The sequence below is a fragment of the Oenanthe melanoleuca genome, chromosome Z (assembly GCF_029582105.1).
Source record: "Oenanthe melanoleuca isolate GR-GAL-2019-014 chromosome Z, OMel1.0, whole genome shotgun sequence".
NCBI classification, from domain to species: Eukaryota; Metazoa; Chordata; class Aves; order Passeriformes; family Muscicapidae; genus Oenanthe; species Oenanthe melanoleuca.
Window position 1 is genome coordinate 16,748,066 of NC_079362.1, and position 14,566 is coordinate 16,762,631.

Here is a 14,566-nt window from a genome sequence, read left to right on the forward strand (position 1 = left end):
TAGTCTTTTTTGTAATTCTATCATTTAATAAAAGCTCTTTTAGGTTAGTTAGTATGTATCTACCACTTCTTTGGTGTGTAGATGGGAGTATATTCCATCCCAGAGACTCCTGCCAACTGGTCTTCAAGCCTTTTCTATCATTGTGGCAGCAAACAAGTATTGAGGTACATATTTCTTATACTTATGGGGCAGGCAGTACCAAATCCATGGTTGAAGGAAAGAGCAGAGTGAGCAAAATACGTGTGCACTGCTGCCTACACCCAGCTTACCACCCCAGAGAGCATAATTGGAATGTACACAGCTCCTTGAAGCTAACTTAATGTGTTTCTGAGAACTTCAAGTCAACAGCTGAAAACTTCTCCTGTCATGTTGCTGTTTTCCTAGGAATCCACCCTGAAAAGCGTTCTGAGTGCCTTATGGAATTTGTCAGCACACTGCACTGGGAACAAAGCTGACATATGTGCTGTTGATGGTGCTCTTGCGTTTCTGGTCGGCACACTGACATACCGAAGCCAAACAAATACTTTAGCCATCATAGAAAGTGGAGGAGGAATATTAAGAAATGTTTCTAGCCTAATTGCTACTAATGAGGACCATAGGTAGGTACACTTCGGACAGTTTTTAGTGGTTCCACATGTATATTTAGTAGACAGTTTCTATGACCAAGCCTTAATATGAATGCATGCATTAAGTATAGTAATTAAAAACAGTTAATACGTAGTACATTTGATAAAGTGGGTGTTTCACTTACATAACAGGAATATACAAACAGATTAAGAGCTGTTGCTTGTTAATGATGAACTGTACTAAAAGCTATCTTGTTCATATTTGTAATAGGATTTGGTTAGCATTCAGATAAAAGCTAGTGGAAGTATGAGTTACTTGCACAGGAGAATTCTTAATTATCATTTGTAAGGGCAAAATTCGTTTCTAGAATAATAGGTTTCTGTTTTGCTTTGTCTCTTATCCTTTTGAAATGCCACTTACAGATGTTTGTTTTCAATTGCTCAACACCAGGCAAATCTTGCGAGAGAACAGCTGCTTACAAACCTTGTTACAACATTTGAAGTCACACAGTTTGACAATAGTTAGTAATGCATGTGGGACCCTGTGGAATCTCTCTGCTCGAAATGCAAAGGATCAGGAGGCACTGTGGGACATGGGAGCTGTGAGCATGCTGAAAAACCTGATTCACTCAAAACACAAAATGATCGCCATGGGTAGTGCCGCAGCTCTACGGAACCTCATGGCAAACAGGCCGGCAAAGTACAAGGATGCCAACATTATGTCTCCAGGATCAAGCCTCCCATCTCTCCATGTCAGAAAGCAAAAGGCACTGGAAGCAGAATTAGATGCTCAGCATTTATCAGAGACTTTTGACAACATTGATAATTTAAGCCCAAAAGCGTCTCACCGCAATAAGCAGAGACATAAGCAAAATATATACAGTGAGTATGTCCTGGACGCCAGCCGCCATGATGATGGGGTATGCAGGTCAGAGAGCTTTAATGCTGGCAATATGACTGTGCTCTCACCATATGTAAATACTACAGTATTGCCTGGCTCCTCCTCTTCCAGTAGAGGAAACGCAGAAAATTCTCGGTCTGAGAAAGACAGGAGTGTTGAAAGGGATCGAACGGTAGGTTTAAATACCTATCATCAATCTGCAGAGAATACTGGGAATTCCTCTAAGAGAATAGGAATGCAGATTTCTACTACTGCAGCTCAGATTGCCAAAGTTATGGAAGAAGTAACAAGCATGCACATTCCACAGGAAGACAGAAGTTCTGGTTCCACTTCTGAAATACACTGTTTGACAGAAGATAGAAATGCCCAGAGGAGATCAGCCTCTGCCCATACTCACTCAAATACATACTTTCCAAAATCTGAGAACTCAAACAGGACATGTCCTGTGCCTTATACAAAAATGGAATATAAAAGAGCTTCAAATGATAGTTTAAATAGTGTCAGCAGTAGTGATGGCTATGGTAAAAGAGGCCAGATGAAACCTTCCATTGAGTCTTACTCTGAAGACGATGAAAGTAAATTCTGTAGTTATGGCCAATATCCAGCTGATTTGGCACACAAGATTCACAGTGCAAATCATATGGATGACAATGATGGAGAACTAGACACTCCTATTAATTATAGTCTTAAATACTCAGATGAGCAGTTAAATTCTGGAAGGCAAAGTCCCTCCCAGAATGAAAGATGGGCAAGGCCTAAGCATATAATAGATGATGAAATGAAACAAAATGAGCAGAGAAACCAGAGGAACCAAAATGCAGCCTATCCTGTGTACACTGAAGGTGGAGATGATAAACACATGAAATATCAGACACCTTTTGGGCAGCAGGAGTGCGTTTCTTCCTTTAGATCAAGAGGGTCTAGTGGCTCAGATCAGAACAGAGTAGGCCCAGCTCTCGGAATGAATCAGAAAGTAAACCAGTCCTTGTGTCAGGTTGATGATTATGATGATGATAAGCCAACCAACTATAGTGAACGTTATTCTGAGGAGGAACAACATGAAGAGGAAGACAGACCAACTAATTACAGCATAAAGTACAATGAAGAGGAACACCATGTTGATCAGCCTATTGATTATAGTTTAAAATATTCAACAGAAGTTCCAGCACCTTCTCAGAAGCCATCTTTTACTTTTCCAAAGACTGCTTCAGTGCAACTCAATAAAACTGACCATATTCCCCCAGGCAGTGGGAGCACATCAGCCCCATCAGCTGGTTCAAAGAGGCAGAACCAGCTTCACCCGAGCTCGGCACAGAGCAGAAGTGGTCATGCAAAGAATGCATCCTGTAAGACTCCCTCTATTAATCAGGAAACTATACAAACTTACTGCGTAGAAGATACCCCAATATGTTTTTCAAGGTGTAGCTCTTTGTCATCCTTGTCATCAGCTGAAGATGAAATAGGACGTGATCAATCTACACGTGGCACAGATGCCAATAACACACTTCAGATTGCAGAACTGAAGGAGAACAGTGGGACTCTACCTACAGAAGGTGCAGCAAGTGAAATCGCATCAACAGCACAACACATCAGAACAAAATCCACTAGACTTCAGACTTCTAGCTTGTCTCCTTCTGATTCCTCTAGACATAAAGCTGTTGAATTTTCTTCAGGTGCCAAATCTCCCTCAAAGAGTGGTGCCCAAACTCCTAAAAGCCCACCAGAACATTATGTACAGGAAACACCACTCATGTTCAGTAGATGTACTTCTGTAAGTTCCCTGGACAGTTTTGAAAGCCGTTCAATTGCTAGTTCAGTTCAAAGTGAGCCTTGTAGTGGGATAGTAAGTGGTATTATAAGTCCCAGTGACCTTCCAGACAGCCCTGGACAAACAATGCCTCCAAGCAGAAGTAAAACACCACCACCTGCTCAAGGAGTTCAAGTAAAAAGAGAAGTACCTAAAGGAAAAGCAACCACTACAGAGAAGAGAGAGTCTGGTCCTAGACAGGCAGCTGTAAATGCAGCTGTTCAAAGAGTTCAGGTACTGCCAGATGCTGATACACTGTTACATTTTGCCACAGAAAGCACACCAGATGGATTTTCTTGCTCTTCTAGCCTGAGTGCTCTGAGCCTTGATGAGCCATTTATACAGAAAGATGCGGAATTAAGAATTATGCCTCCAGTTCATGAAGACGAGCTTGGCACCGAAGCAGAACCTGAACAGTCAGATGATACAAAGGACAACCAAGAGAATAAAGCAGAGAAGCCAGCTGAAGCAGACAAAGACATTCTGGATGATTCTGATGATGACATTGAAATACTGGAAGCATGTATTATTTCTGCAATGCCAACAAAGTCTTCACGTAAAACCAAAAAGCCTTCTCAAGCATCTGCTCCAAAAATACCTCCACCTGTAGCCAGAAAGCCCAGCCAGTTGCCAGTTTACAAACTTTTGCCTTCACAAAGCAGATTGCAATCACAAAAGCACGTGACTTTTACACCAGGAGATGATATGCCACGGGTATATTGTGTTGAGGGTACACCAATAAATTTTTCAACAGCTACATCTCTGAGTGACCTGACAATAGAATCCCCCCCGAGTGAGTTGGCCAATGCAGACAATGTGGGTGTGGGAGCAGAGTCAGGGGAGTTTGAAAAGCGGGACACCATTCCTACAGAAGGCAGAAGTACTGACGATTCTCAGAGAGCAAAAAGTTCTGCTGTGACACCCCTTGGCCTGGATGATGACAAAACAGAAGAGGGTGATATTTTGGCTGAGTGTATTAACTCAGCTATGCCAAAAGGAAAAAGTCACAAACCTTTCAGAGTGAAGAAGATAATGGATCAAATTCAACAAGCATCTTCATCCCCTAGTAATAAAAACCAACCTGAAGGTGAGAAAAAGCCAACATCACCAGTAAAGCCTGTTTCCCAAAATAATGAATACAGAGCACGCGTGCGAAAAAGCACAGAGTCTAAAAGCAATGCTAGTAATGAAAGAGGCTATCCAGAGAACAGAGATGCAAAGAAACAGAACCTTAAAAATAATTCAAGAGATTTTCATGACAAATTGCCAAATAATGAAGAGCGTGTAAGAGGAAGTTTTGCATTTGATTCCCCTCATCATTACACACCTATTGAGGGAACTCCTTACTGTTTTTCCCGAAATGATTCCCTGAGTTCTTTAGATTTTGATGATGATGATGTTGATCTTTCAAGGGAAAAGGCAGAATTAAGAAAAGGAAAAGAAGGAAAGGAAACTGAAAGTAAAGAGTGCTCTACTGCAGAACAGTCTTCAAATCAGCAGCCAAGTAACAGGACACAAGTTTGTCAAAAACACCCAGCAGGCAGAAGCCAGACAAAAACTTTTTCTCAGTCAGCTAAAGATATTCCAGACAGAGGAGCAGCTACAGATGAGAAAATGCAGAATTTTGCTATTGAAAACACACCTGTTTGTTTTTCGCGCAATTCGTCTCTTAGCTCCCTTAGTGATATTGATCAAGAAAACAATAACAACAAAGAAGGGGAACCTGCAAAACGTCCTGAGGCTCCCGAGTCACAGGTAGAATCCAACAGACCACAGACTTCTGGTTATGCACCTAAATCATTTCATGTTGAAGATACTCCTGTGTGCTTCTCTAGAAACAGCTCTCTGAGTTCTCTTAGCATTGACTCAGAAGATGATCTTCTTCAGGAATGCATTAGTTCTGCTATGCCTAAAAAGAAAAAGCCTTCAAGAATAAAAAGTGATGGTGAAAAAAATAATTCCAGAAACACAGGTGGTATACTGGCAGAAGATTTAACACTGGATTTGAGAGAGATACAGAGGCCAGACTCAGAACACGGTTTTTCACCTGATTCAGAGAACTTTGACTGGAAAGCTATACAAGAAGGTGCAAATTCTATCGTTAGTAGCTTGCATCAAGCTGCAGCTGCTGCATCACTGTCTAGACAAGCTTCATCAGACTCTGACTCTATCCTTTCATTAAAATCTGGTATTTCTCTAGGGTCACCATTTCATCTTACCCCAGACCAAGAAGAAAAGCCTTTCACTAGTAATAAAGGCCCAAGAATTATTAAGCCAGGAGAGAAGAGTACACTGGAGTCTAAAAAAGTAGAATCAGAAAGTAGGGGCATTAAAGGAGGGAAGAAAGTGTATAAAAGTATGATCACAGGAAAAGCACGCTCTAATTCAGAAATTTCAAGTTTGAAGCAACCACAACAGACAAGTGTGCCTTCAATTTCACGTGGTAGAACAATGATCCATATTCCAGGAGTTCGAAATAGTTCTTCAAGTACTAGTCCTGTTTCCAAAAAAGGACCCCCACTCAAAAACATGAACTCCAAGAGTCCCAGTGAAGGCCAGAGTTTGACTAGTTCTCCAAGAGGAGCCAAATCAACAGTGAAACCTGAGCCAGCCCCTGTGACTAGGCAGCCATCAGGACTGAACCAGAGTGGATCAAGTAAAGGACCTTCTAGATCAGGATCTAGAGACTCCACTCCTTCTAGACCTCAACAGCAGCCATTAAGTAGGCCTCTGCAGTCTCCTGGACGAAACTCTATTTCCCCAGGAAGAAATGGTATCAGTCCTCCCAACAAACTGTCACAGTTGCCGAGAACATCATCTCCTAGCACAGCTTCAACTAAATCCTCAAGTTCAGGTAGAATGTCATACACACCACCGGGCAGGCAGATGAGCCAGCAAAACCTTACAAAGCAAACGGCCTTACCTAAGAGTACCAGTAGCATTCCACGAAGTGAATCTGCTTCAAAGGGGTTAAACCAAACTCTCAGCACTGGTGGATCAAACAAAAAGACTGATCTATCCAGAATGTCATCCACAAAGTCTAGTGGAAGTGAATCTGACAGATCTGAGAGACCTGTTCTCGTTCGTCAGTCAACTTTTATTAAAGAGGCTCCGAGCCCAACTCTGAGACGGAAATTAGAAGAGTCAGCTTCATTTGAATCGCTGTCACCTTCCAGGCCAGATTCTCCCACGAGGTCCCAACTGCAGACCCCAGTTTTAAGTCCTTCTCTTCCTGATATGTCTTTATCCACTCATTCACCTGCCCAGAGTAGTGGTTGGCGAAAATTAGCCCCTAATCATAGCCCTACTATAGAATATGATGGGAGACCAGCAAAGCGTCATGACATAGCTCGTTCTCATTCTGAGAGTCCGTCTAGGCTGCTGATCAACAGATCAGGAACGTGGAAGCGTGAGCACAGTAAGCATTCCTCATCGCTTCCTCGTGTGAGCACTTGGCGAAGAACTGGAAGTTCCTCCTCAATCCTGTCAGCTTCTTCAGAATCCAGTGAAAAGGCAAAAAGTGAAGATGAAAAGCAGCATGGAGGTTCTCTTGCTGGACATAAGCAAAGTAAAGAAAGCCAAGCACCAGCAAAAGGTACTTGGAGAAAAATAAAAGAAAATGAAATTCCTCAGATAATGAATGATCCTCAGCATTCTTCTTCAGGTGCCACAAATGGCTCTGATTCCAAAACCCTCATCTATCAGATGGCTCCAGCTGTCTCTAAGACAGAGGATGTGTGGGTGAGGATAGAGGACTGCCCAATTAACAACCCTCGATCTGGAAGGTCCCCAACTGGAAATACTCCTCCTGTTATTGACAGTGTTTCAGAGAAAGGGGGTGTGAATGGTAAAGATCCTAAGGAGATTCAAGAAAAGCAAACCCCAGGGAATGGAGGTGTTCCTGTTCGTACTGTTGGCTTAGAAAACCGTCTGAACTCTTTCTTTCAGATAGACAGTCCAGACAAGAAAGGCACTGAAACAAAGCCTCTGCAGAATAATCCTGTTCCTGCACCAGAAATTAATGAAAGTACTGTAAGCGAGCGTACTCCATTCAGTTCCAGTAGCTCAAGCAAGCACAGCTCCCCCATCGGTGCTGTGGCAGCAAGGGTGACTCCCTTCAACTACAACCCGAGCCGCAGGAAGAGCAGCATGGATAATAGTTCTGCTCGGCCCTCACAGATACCAACCCCGGTGAATAACAGCACCAAGAAACGCGACACCAAGTCTGAAAACACTGACTCCAGTGGAACACAAAGCCCTAAACGTCACTCTGGCTCTTACCTGGTAACTTCTGTTTAAGTGCAACAAAAAAAAAATTAAACTGATGTATTATATACAGCAGCTACTTAGAAACTTTGTTTCAAATGAAACAAAAAAAAATGGGGATTGATTTTTTTTGTTTGTTTGTTTTTTTGTTTTTGTTTTTATTTGTTGTAAATAGCTTTGATTCTTGTTAGATGGTCCTTGTTCTGGAAGCCATATTTGATAGTATACTTTGTCTCCACTGGTGATATTTTGTAGGAATACCTGATTGACAGTTTGGAATAAAATTGCTAACGCAGGTGAATTTGTACAGTATGTTCAACATGTATTCCCATGTTTAACATGCATCCCATCCCATTATCCTTTACATATTGCTTGTCATTGAAATCATGGAATAGCACAGATAGAAATAATGCAGTCATATTGATTTACCAATAATTTCTATATTACAGACCAACTAAACTACATCAGGGAAGAATTGGTATTATTTATGCAAAAAATGTACTCATGTTTAGTATTTGTGAGTTCATCTAACCCAATAATTAATCATGTGGCTGTGAAATTCACAGTAATATGGTTTCCGCTGAACAAGCTTTCCTAGCCTGCTTTTCTGCATGAATGGAACTGATGGTTCATTTTATGGAGTAATGATTAACATTTCCGTGGTCACATAATGTGCATAGATAGTTATGGTGTAACAATTTACACTTTCTTTGTGCTCTGAAAAAGAAAAAAAAACCAACAAAAAAAAAACAACTGTGTAACTGTAAAACCTTGAACAAAATTATTTTACCTGAGTTAGATTTTATCTTAAAGTAGGTAGAATTTTTTTGCTATGCTGTAACTTGTTGTATATTCTGGTATTTGAGGTGAGATGGCTGCTCTTTTATTAATGAGACGTGGGTGATGTCTCAACAGAGACTAAAATGAACATTTCAGAATAAATTATTACTATATGTAAGTTGTGTGTGTTACTTCTGCATTACATAAAAATACAGGATTTTACTTTGAGATGTCACCATATAATGTGGTTGTATGCACTTACACTTAAGGCCTGATTTGGGATAATCCTGCGCCTCCAATACCTGTTCTTCCTTATCACTGGCAAATGGCTGTTGTAGGATGCTTTTAACATTTGGAGGATCAGGCCCTAGGTCTTCTGTAATATATTTGTAATTGAGACAGTTTCACACATCTCAGGTGCATAACAAGGCTAAAGGCAGGGTATTTCCAGTAGCCACTCAGTATAATTGTTCTCACGACTGCAAGCCTGAAACAATATTGTATCTATACAAATAATATTTGTAAAACAAAACATTTTTTGATTGGGGATATAATGTAGAATGTGAAATAGTGAGTATAAGATGAAATTTTGCTTCTATTTGCGCTTTCTGTGCTTTTATTTTTTGTTTTTGGTTCTTTTTTTAATTCTTTTGTTTTTCAAAAAATTATGAAGGGAAAAATATCCTAAGAATCCCATCACAGCAAGAAATTTGTTACTGTAGTAGAAAAAGGATTTTATGCAAAATATGACATTCCTGCCCTCAAACCTTTTTGATTTAAATCTAGATTGTGCTAGAACAATGCTGAAAAATAACAGATTTGTACGTTAAAAATACAAATAGAGTGAATTTATATGAGGATTACTTCAAAGTAGAGACATGAGAGAACAGAACATTAACCATTCTGTGCATGTTTAAACAAACTATGAAATTAAATGGTATATCAGTTTCATTGTATCTCAACTGGACTGTTTTAAAGGTAGCTTTCTAAATATCTGATATGTCAGAATGCCCTGTTTCCAGGAAGCCCTGAAATAGAGCAATTTACCTTTATGGTAGATTAAACACAGTTGGAGAGTATATCACTTCTGTGGCTTTTGGACTTCTGATACTGAAATGAATCAGTTGAATTTATTATAAATCATGCACTGATTTAGGAACACAATCAAGACACTATCAGCAGATAGAAGTCAATTTATATAAAAGCCAGTACCAAAAATACTTGTTTGGCAGTAGTGGTATCTTACTTGTTCTTTTGTTCTTTGCTTCCTGTCAGATTTACTGAGAGACATGCCATGTTCCAGTATCATCTCATGAACCTGTTAAGCAGCACTCCTCATGTTAGCATTTGAAATATTTTGCTTACAGTATCTTCATTAAACTTTTAATATGAGTAATATTAGTGTCCTTTTAAAGATGAGACAGAAACAGATTATGATGTGTGTAAAGTCATGGCTTCCTGCTGGAGTAGAATACAGAACTCCATCCTTGAGTTTTAAATGAAAAACCACTTTAGTTGTGTTGTTTTGGGTTTTTTTAATCATTATTTTGTGCTGGGCTTTTAAAAACTAATACAAAAATATATGACATAATCCAGAATGGTTGTTTAACCACCGGTATTACATATTTGTCCTGTTATTTAAGAATTAAAGATAAACTCAATCTCAGAAAATAAATTCTGGTTTCAGTTCTGTTACTGAGAAATGACTGGAATCACTTTTTTAATTAGAAGATAACATGAAACTATAAATAATTGTATACGTATCAAACACCAGAATGTCTTTGAAAATTATAGTGGCTTCTTGATATAGACTTGGGGATACTTCATGATCATTATAATTGGAAAGTTTCTCTTAGTATCCACTTAAGTAAACCTATATTTGTAGAAAAGACAGGCTAGAGAAACTTTCCAACTATAAGGGTAGTGATACACTAAAATATGCTTCCCATGGGAGTTGTTAAATTTCCATTATAGAAGTTTTAAGAAGAGGTTTATGAAACATCTCATAGGGATGGACTGTAGTATATTTCATATTGCCTGTGTGCAGAGATGGGTGATCTTTTGAAATCTCTTCCAGATCTACATTTCTCTGATTCTTTATCTAAAATACTTAGTATCCACTAAGAGCCTTTCAGAATATTTAAAGACATCCATGATGTTTGATTTATGATGGGGATATAAAGTTATATTCTATAAGCTTAACTAAAAAACAGATCCCAGAAATATTAAGTCACAGACACAGAAGATGGTTGCAATAAGTATATTTGGTCTTGGATTTTGTTAATGATGTCAGAGTCACTATAGTCAGATTTGATTTATGCTGCTAAAGATAACCTCTCATTCCTTGGTTTCATTTGTATGAAGTTGCCACAGCAGGTAAAAGGACATTATTTTTGTCAAGGCAAAACAAAGAATAGCGAGCTAAGGAAACCAAGACTCAATTTCTTCTGGGATGCACTGCCTTTCTTTCTACCAATTTTGGTAGAATTTTTGTGACTTGTACTCAGACCTTTATTTGTCCTTGAATTAGCTTATCATATCTAGTGCATACCAAACTTATACTTAAAAATCCGTTTATACTGAAAAATAACTCATAAAGCTCATTTCAGACTGTCTTGTAGCTTTGTCCTCTTGATGTGAAAAGCAGAGATCTGAGCTCTTCAAAATTTGTAATTAGTTCACTTTTTAAAATGTGCTTCTATTTCAGTTTCTTGCAGTGTGCCACAGTTAAGGTTACTGCTCAATTTCTATGTAAGCTCCTCTGACTAAATATTGCAATCTTTAAAGGGGAACTAATCTTATTTCTATTCTTCATGTGCAGTTATGTATCAAGAGTATTTTCCCCGGAAGGATGAAAGATAATGCTCACAGCTCTGTCAGATATGACAGCTTAAAAACTGAAAGCCTTGCCACAGTTTTCTGATGAGACTGGAATATTGTTTCAAGCAGGATTTGGCTGCAGAGTACAAGTATAGTTTATGCTATAATTGTCAGTAAGCTGCAGTATTCTTCAACATAGACTAGTACCTTTGATAGCTTTGGGAAGTTAGCTGCACTGTCTTTGGTAAAGGAGGAGAGATAAAAAAGAGACAGGTTTCAAAGACAGTCATGTTGTCCTAGGGATGTACTTTCCTTTTTTCCTTAGTAAATTACATAAACTGCACCAGAGAGAGAACAGCTTGTGCACAAATTAATGAGGCATTATTTTGAAGTATACCAGAAGACCACAAAACAGCAGAACCTCTGCCTGATAATCTGAAAACTGAATTATTTGATGTCAGCTTTGGAGTACTTCATAGCTGTCCATCCTCTTGATTCCTGTAATAGAAGTTGGTATTACCAAGAAGGACAACTGTGTTAGCTTCATCTTTCTTCTTAATGATAATGATCCATACTATTTCTAGAACCAAAGGAATGGCTTGTGCTGTTCAAAGAAGTTTTCTTCTTCATTCCATGCTCCTGGCTATGAATCCTGGCTCTTATGTGACCTTTCAATGGACTTGCTCACCTATATACCTGCTCCCCTGATGGGGTAAGTAGGATTAGTGCTGCATGGATATGCTGCATTTGCTCAGTGCATAGTTGGACAAGTACCACCTGAGCCAGCAAAAAAGAAAATAAACCAGCTAGGGCTGGTTGAAAGAGTTGGAATAGTTTGCTTTATAGGATGTCATTGGATTGAGCCATTACAGACAATTTTATGCCTATGTGCCAAGGTTTCAGACTTTCACCCATTTTGACACAGCAAAAGCAAATTAAAGCTGGATTTCTTTTTTTTTTAAACAATTTCTGCCTAATGGTCTCTAGTGCTTTGCATTTAAATATCTTATGTTCAGGGAAGTCCTTAATCCTGGAAATTCTGACAACTTCAGAAGTATTGTATCAGTAGATGGATGTAGAAAATATATATTTCTTCATCAAAAATACTCCTCCAAAAAGAAGTCTACCATATATAAACTGGAAGACAGTTTTTAGATTTACAATATTAAATTCAATGCAGTAAATCATTCCAGTAAAAAGACTTATTGCAACTATTTCTTTCCTAGAAGAGGCTTGAAGAGTGAGGTAACATCTCCCATTCTTAATGAGGTCAGTATTGTAAGGATGATCTGGAAAATGCTTAGGTGGATTCTTCTTACAAGATCTACAGTTACTAGATGCCTCCCAAATGTCTTTCTCATCTAGTTTTCATGAAAGAGTATGAACAGCCATAAGAGCATCACTGAAAATCACATGTAGACTTTCACCTAATGTAATTTCCTACATCTATATAGTAATGCCTTGCAAAGTTGGATCCACCTGTGTGACAGCTTTGTTCTTGATGAGATGTGTGATTTGGATGAAGCTGTGAATCAGAAGTGAAGTGTCAGTTAATGTAAAGCATGACTTTCTCCACGCATTTAAAACTCCAATGACCTTCTTGATACCAAATTACCCAAGCGTATTCACTCTCTGGTTCCACTGCCATCTCCTTTGCACTTTGACATTTAACCAGAAGAGATGCCCATTTTTAATTTCATTTCAGATCACATTTAGAAATAAGATTCCTGCATCATAGTTTCCTATATGCAGAATAACAGTTTGTATCTGTAAATGTGTTTTTATAGAGAATGTTACGTAGCTAAGGTTGAGTTTTTAGTCAGAATGGTAAGTTACCTGCTTACGTGTTGTGTTTGGTTACATATTGGAGGTGCAAGGGAAGTTGGTGTGGTGCAGAAGAGCTTTAAGAGTTCACAACATAATTAATACAGTGTCAATTAACTTGTGATGCCAAGATGAATTTTCTGCTGTCAAGTTTCAGTTTACCAGATGTGCTGTTTACTTACTGTAAGATTGGGGAACGCCTCCCTAGCACAGTTTTGCAAACTACCTTTCTTAAGAAATTTCCACACAGTTACAGGCTTATGTATGAGTGAATTTCTGCCACTTCAAGATTTAAAGAAATTATTAGAATTTTGATGTTTGTGAAAGCATCCTTTGCTTGAGTGGCTGTAGAATTGCAATTAGGATATCAGGGAGATGTAGAGGAAGCTGGTTCACTCAGTAAAATGCACTTCTGTCCAGAGCTCAAGCCATACAGACAAACAGTATAACTAATGCCATCCTTTCTGGTGGGATCTAACATGAATAAAGCTTGTGCTGGTTCTCTGCAAGTAAACTGTCATCCTGTGAGATCAGATGAATTTGCCCACCTGTAAATGTTGTTTCTCTTGAACAAACTCAGCCCACAATTATCTTTCCTTCAATTTTGTTGTTTGCTTCTGCCTGAGATGCATTACTGTTTATATCCTAACTCTGTAATTAATTATTTCTTCAATTATTCTAATGTATTTTGTTTCACAGTATACTTATTCTGAATTTAGTCTTGCTATGCATAATTTATTTATTACTTGCAGTGTTACATAAAATTTCCTCCTGATTGCACCTTGTGAGAGTGGAATTGTTTTCTTGGCTACTACTGAAAGTTAGGTGTCTGTCCACTGTATTAGAAATACTATTTCATTTAAAAAGGAATTTGTTGTCAAGACATATCAGTAATTCAGTGTATCAGAACAAATGCTCTGAAAAACCCCATGCATTTTCATTTTAGTGATACTCGCATTTCAGATAAATAAGTGGAAAAAAGAAGCTTGAAAATCTGGTTCACCAGTAGAGTTCTCTGTTCTCTCCGTGTTTCACTTTGGAAGGAACTGCACAAAAAAAAATCTAGTTCTGACAGAGTGTAATTCCATTATCCCTCTGTTATTTACAAAAGTTTCACAAGGCTTAGTTCATGAAGAGTCATAAGCACAGCAGAGACTATTAATTACAAAGTCTTTCCTGTGATGAATGCATTCTTTCATCCCCAGTTAGACTATTAAGGAACCTAAGTCGATTAATTCCCAACAGACATACACATACATATTTATATTTATATTTTACACTTCCCTATTCACTTTAGACTGACAAAAGTATTTAAACTAAAAAAAGGGCATTGTTGCTGATTAATAAGGTCCCATATTTTCTAATAGTTGTAATAGTTCTAATAGTTGTACCACTTTTTCATATTAATTGCTAATTTCAGGACTGATTAGCTGGTATCTGATTTTCAAGTTGTTCTAGAAAAAATTGCATTTAAGTCTTGGTTTATATGCAGAAAATGAAATTGCCTTGCTAGAAATTTAAATGTTTTATTAAGTATAATAATTATTAAAAGCATTATAACTATCAACTGCAATTTAACGTCAGTAGGGATCATAAAAACAA

General features: G+C 38.4%; 1 protein-coding gene across 9 annotated transcripts in view; it reads left to right on the forward strand.

Moving 5' to 3' along the window:
• The window catches only part of APC (APC regulator of WNT signaling pathway), an 87,843-nt gene extending 79,345 nt beyond the window's left edge, over positions 1-8,498 (forward strand). For 8 of the 9 annotated variants that reach the window (XM_056513608.1, XM_056513604.1, XM_056513607.1 and 5 more), the window contains 2 exons: positions 385-599; positions 1,018-8,498. In XM_056513608.1, coding sequence (XP_056369583.1) covers positions 385-599; positions 1,018-7,573 — 6,771 coding nt within the window. In that variant the 3' untranslated portion in view covers positions 7,574-8,498. The remainder of the gene's footprint in view (positions 1-384; positions 600-1,017) is intronic. The other variant, XM_056513613.1, reaches the window with a different exon arrangement.
• The last annotated feature ends 6,068 nt before the right edge of the window (positions 8,499-14,566 follow it).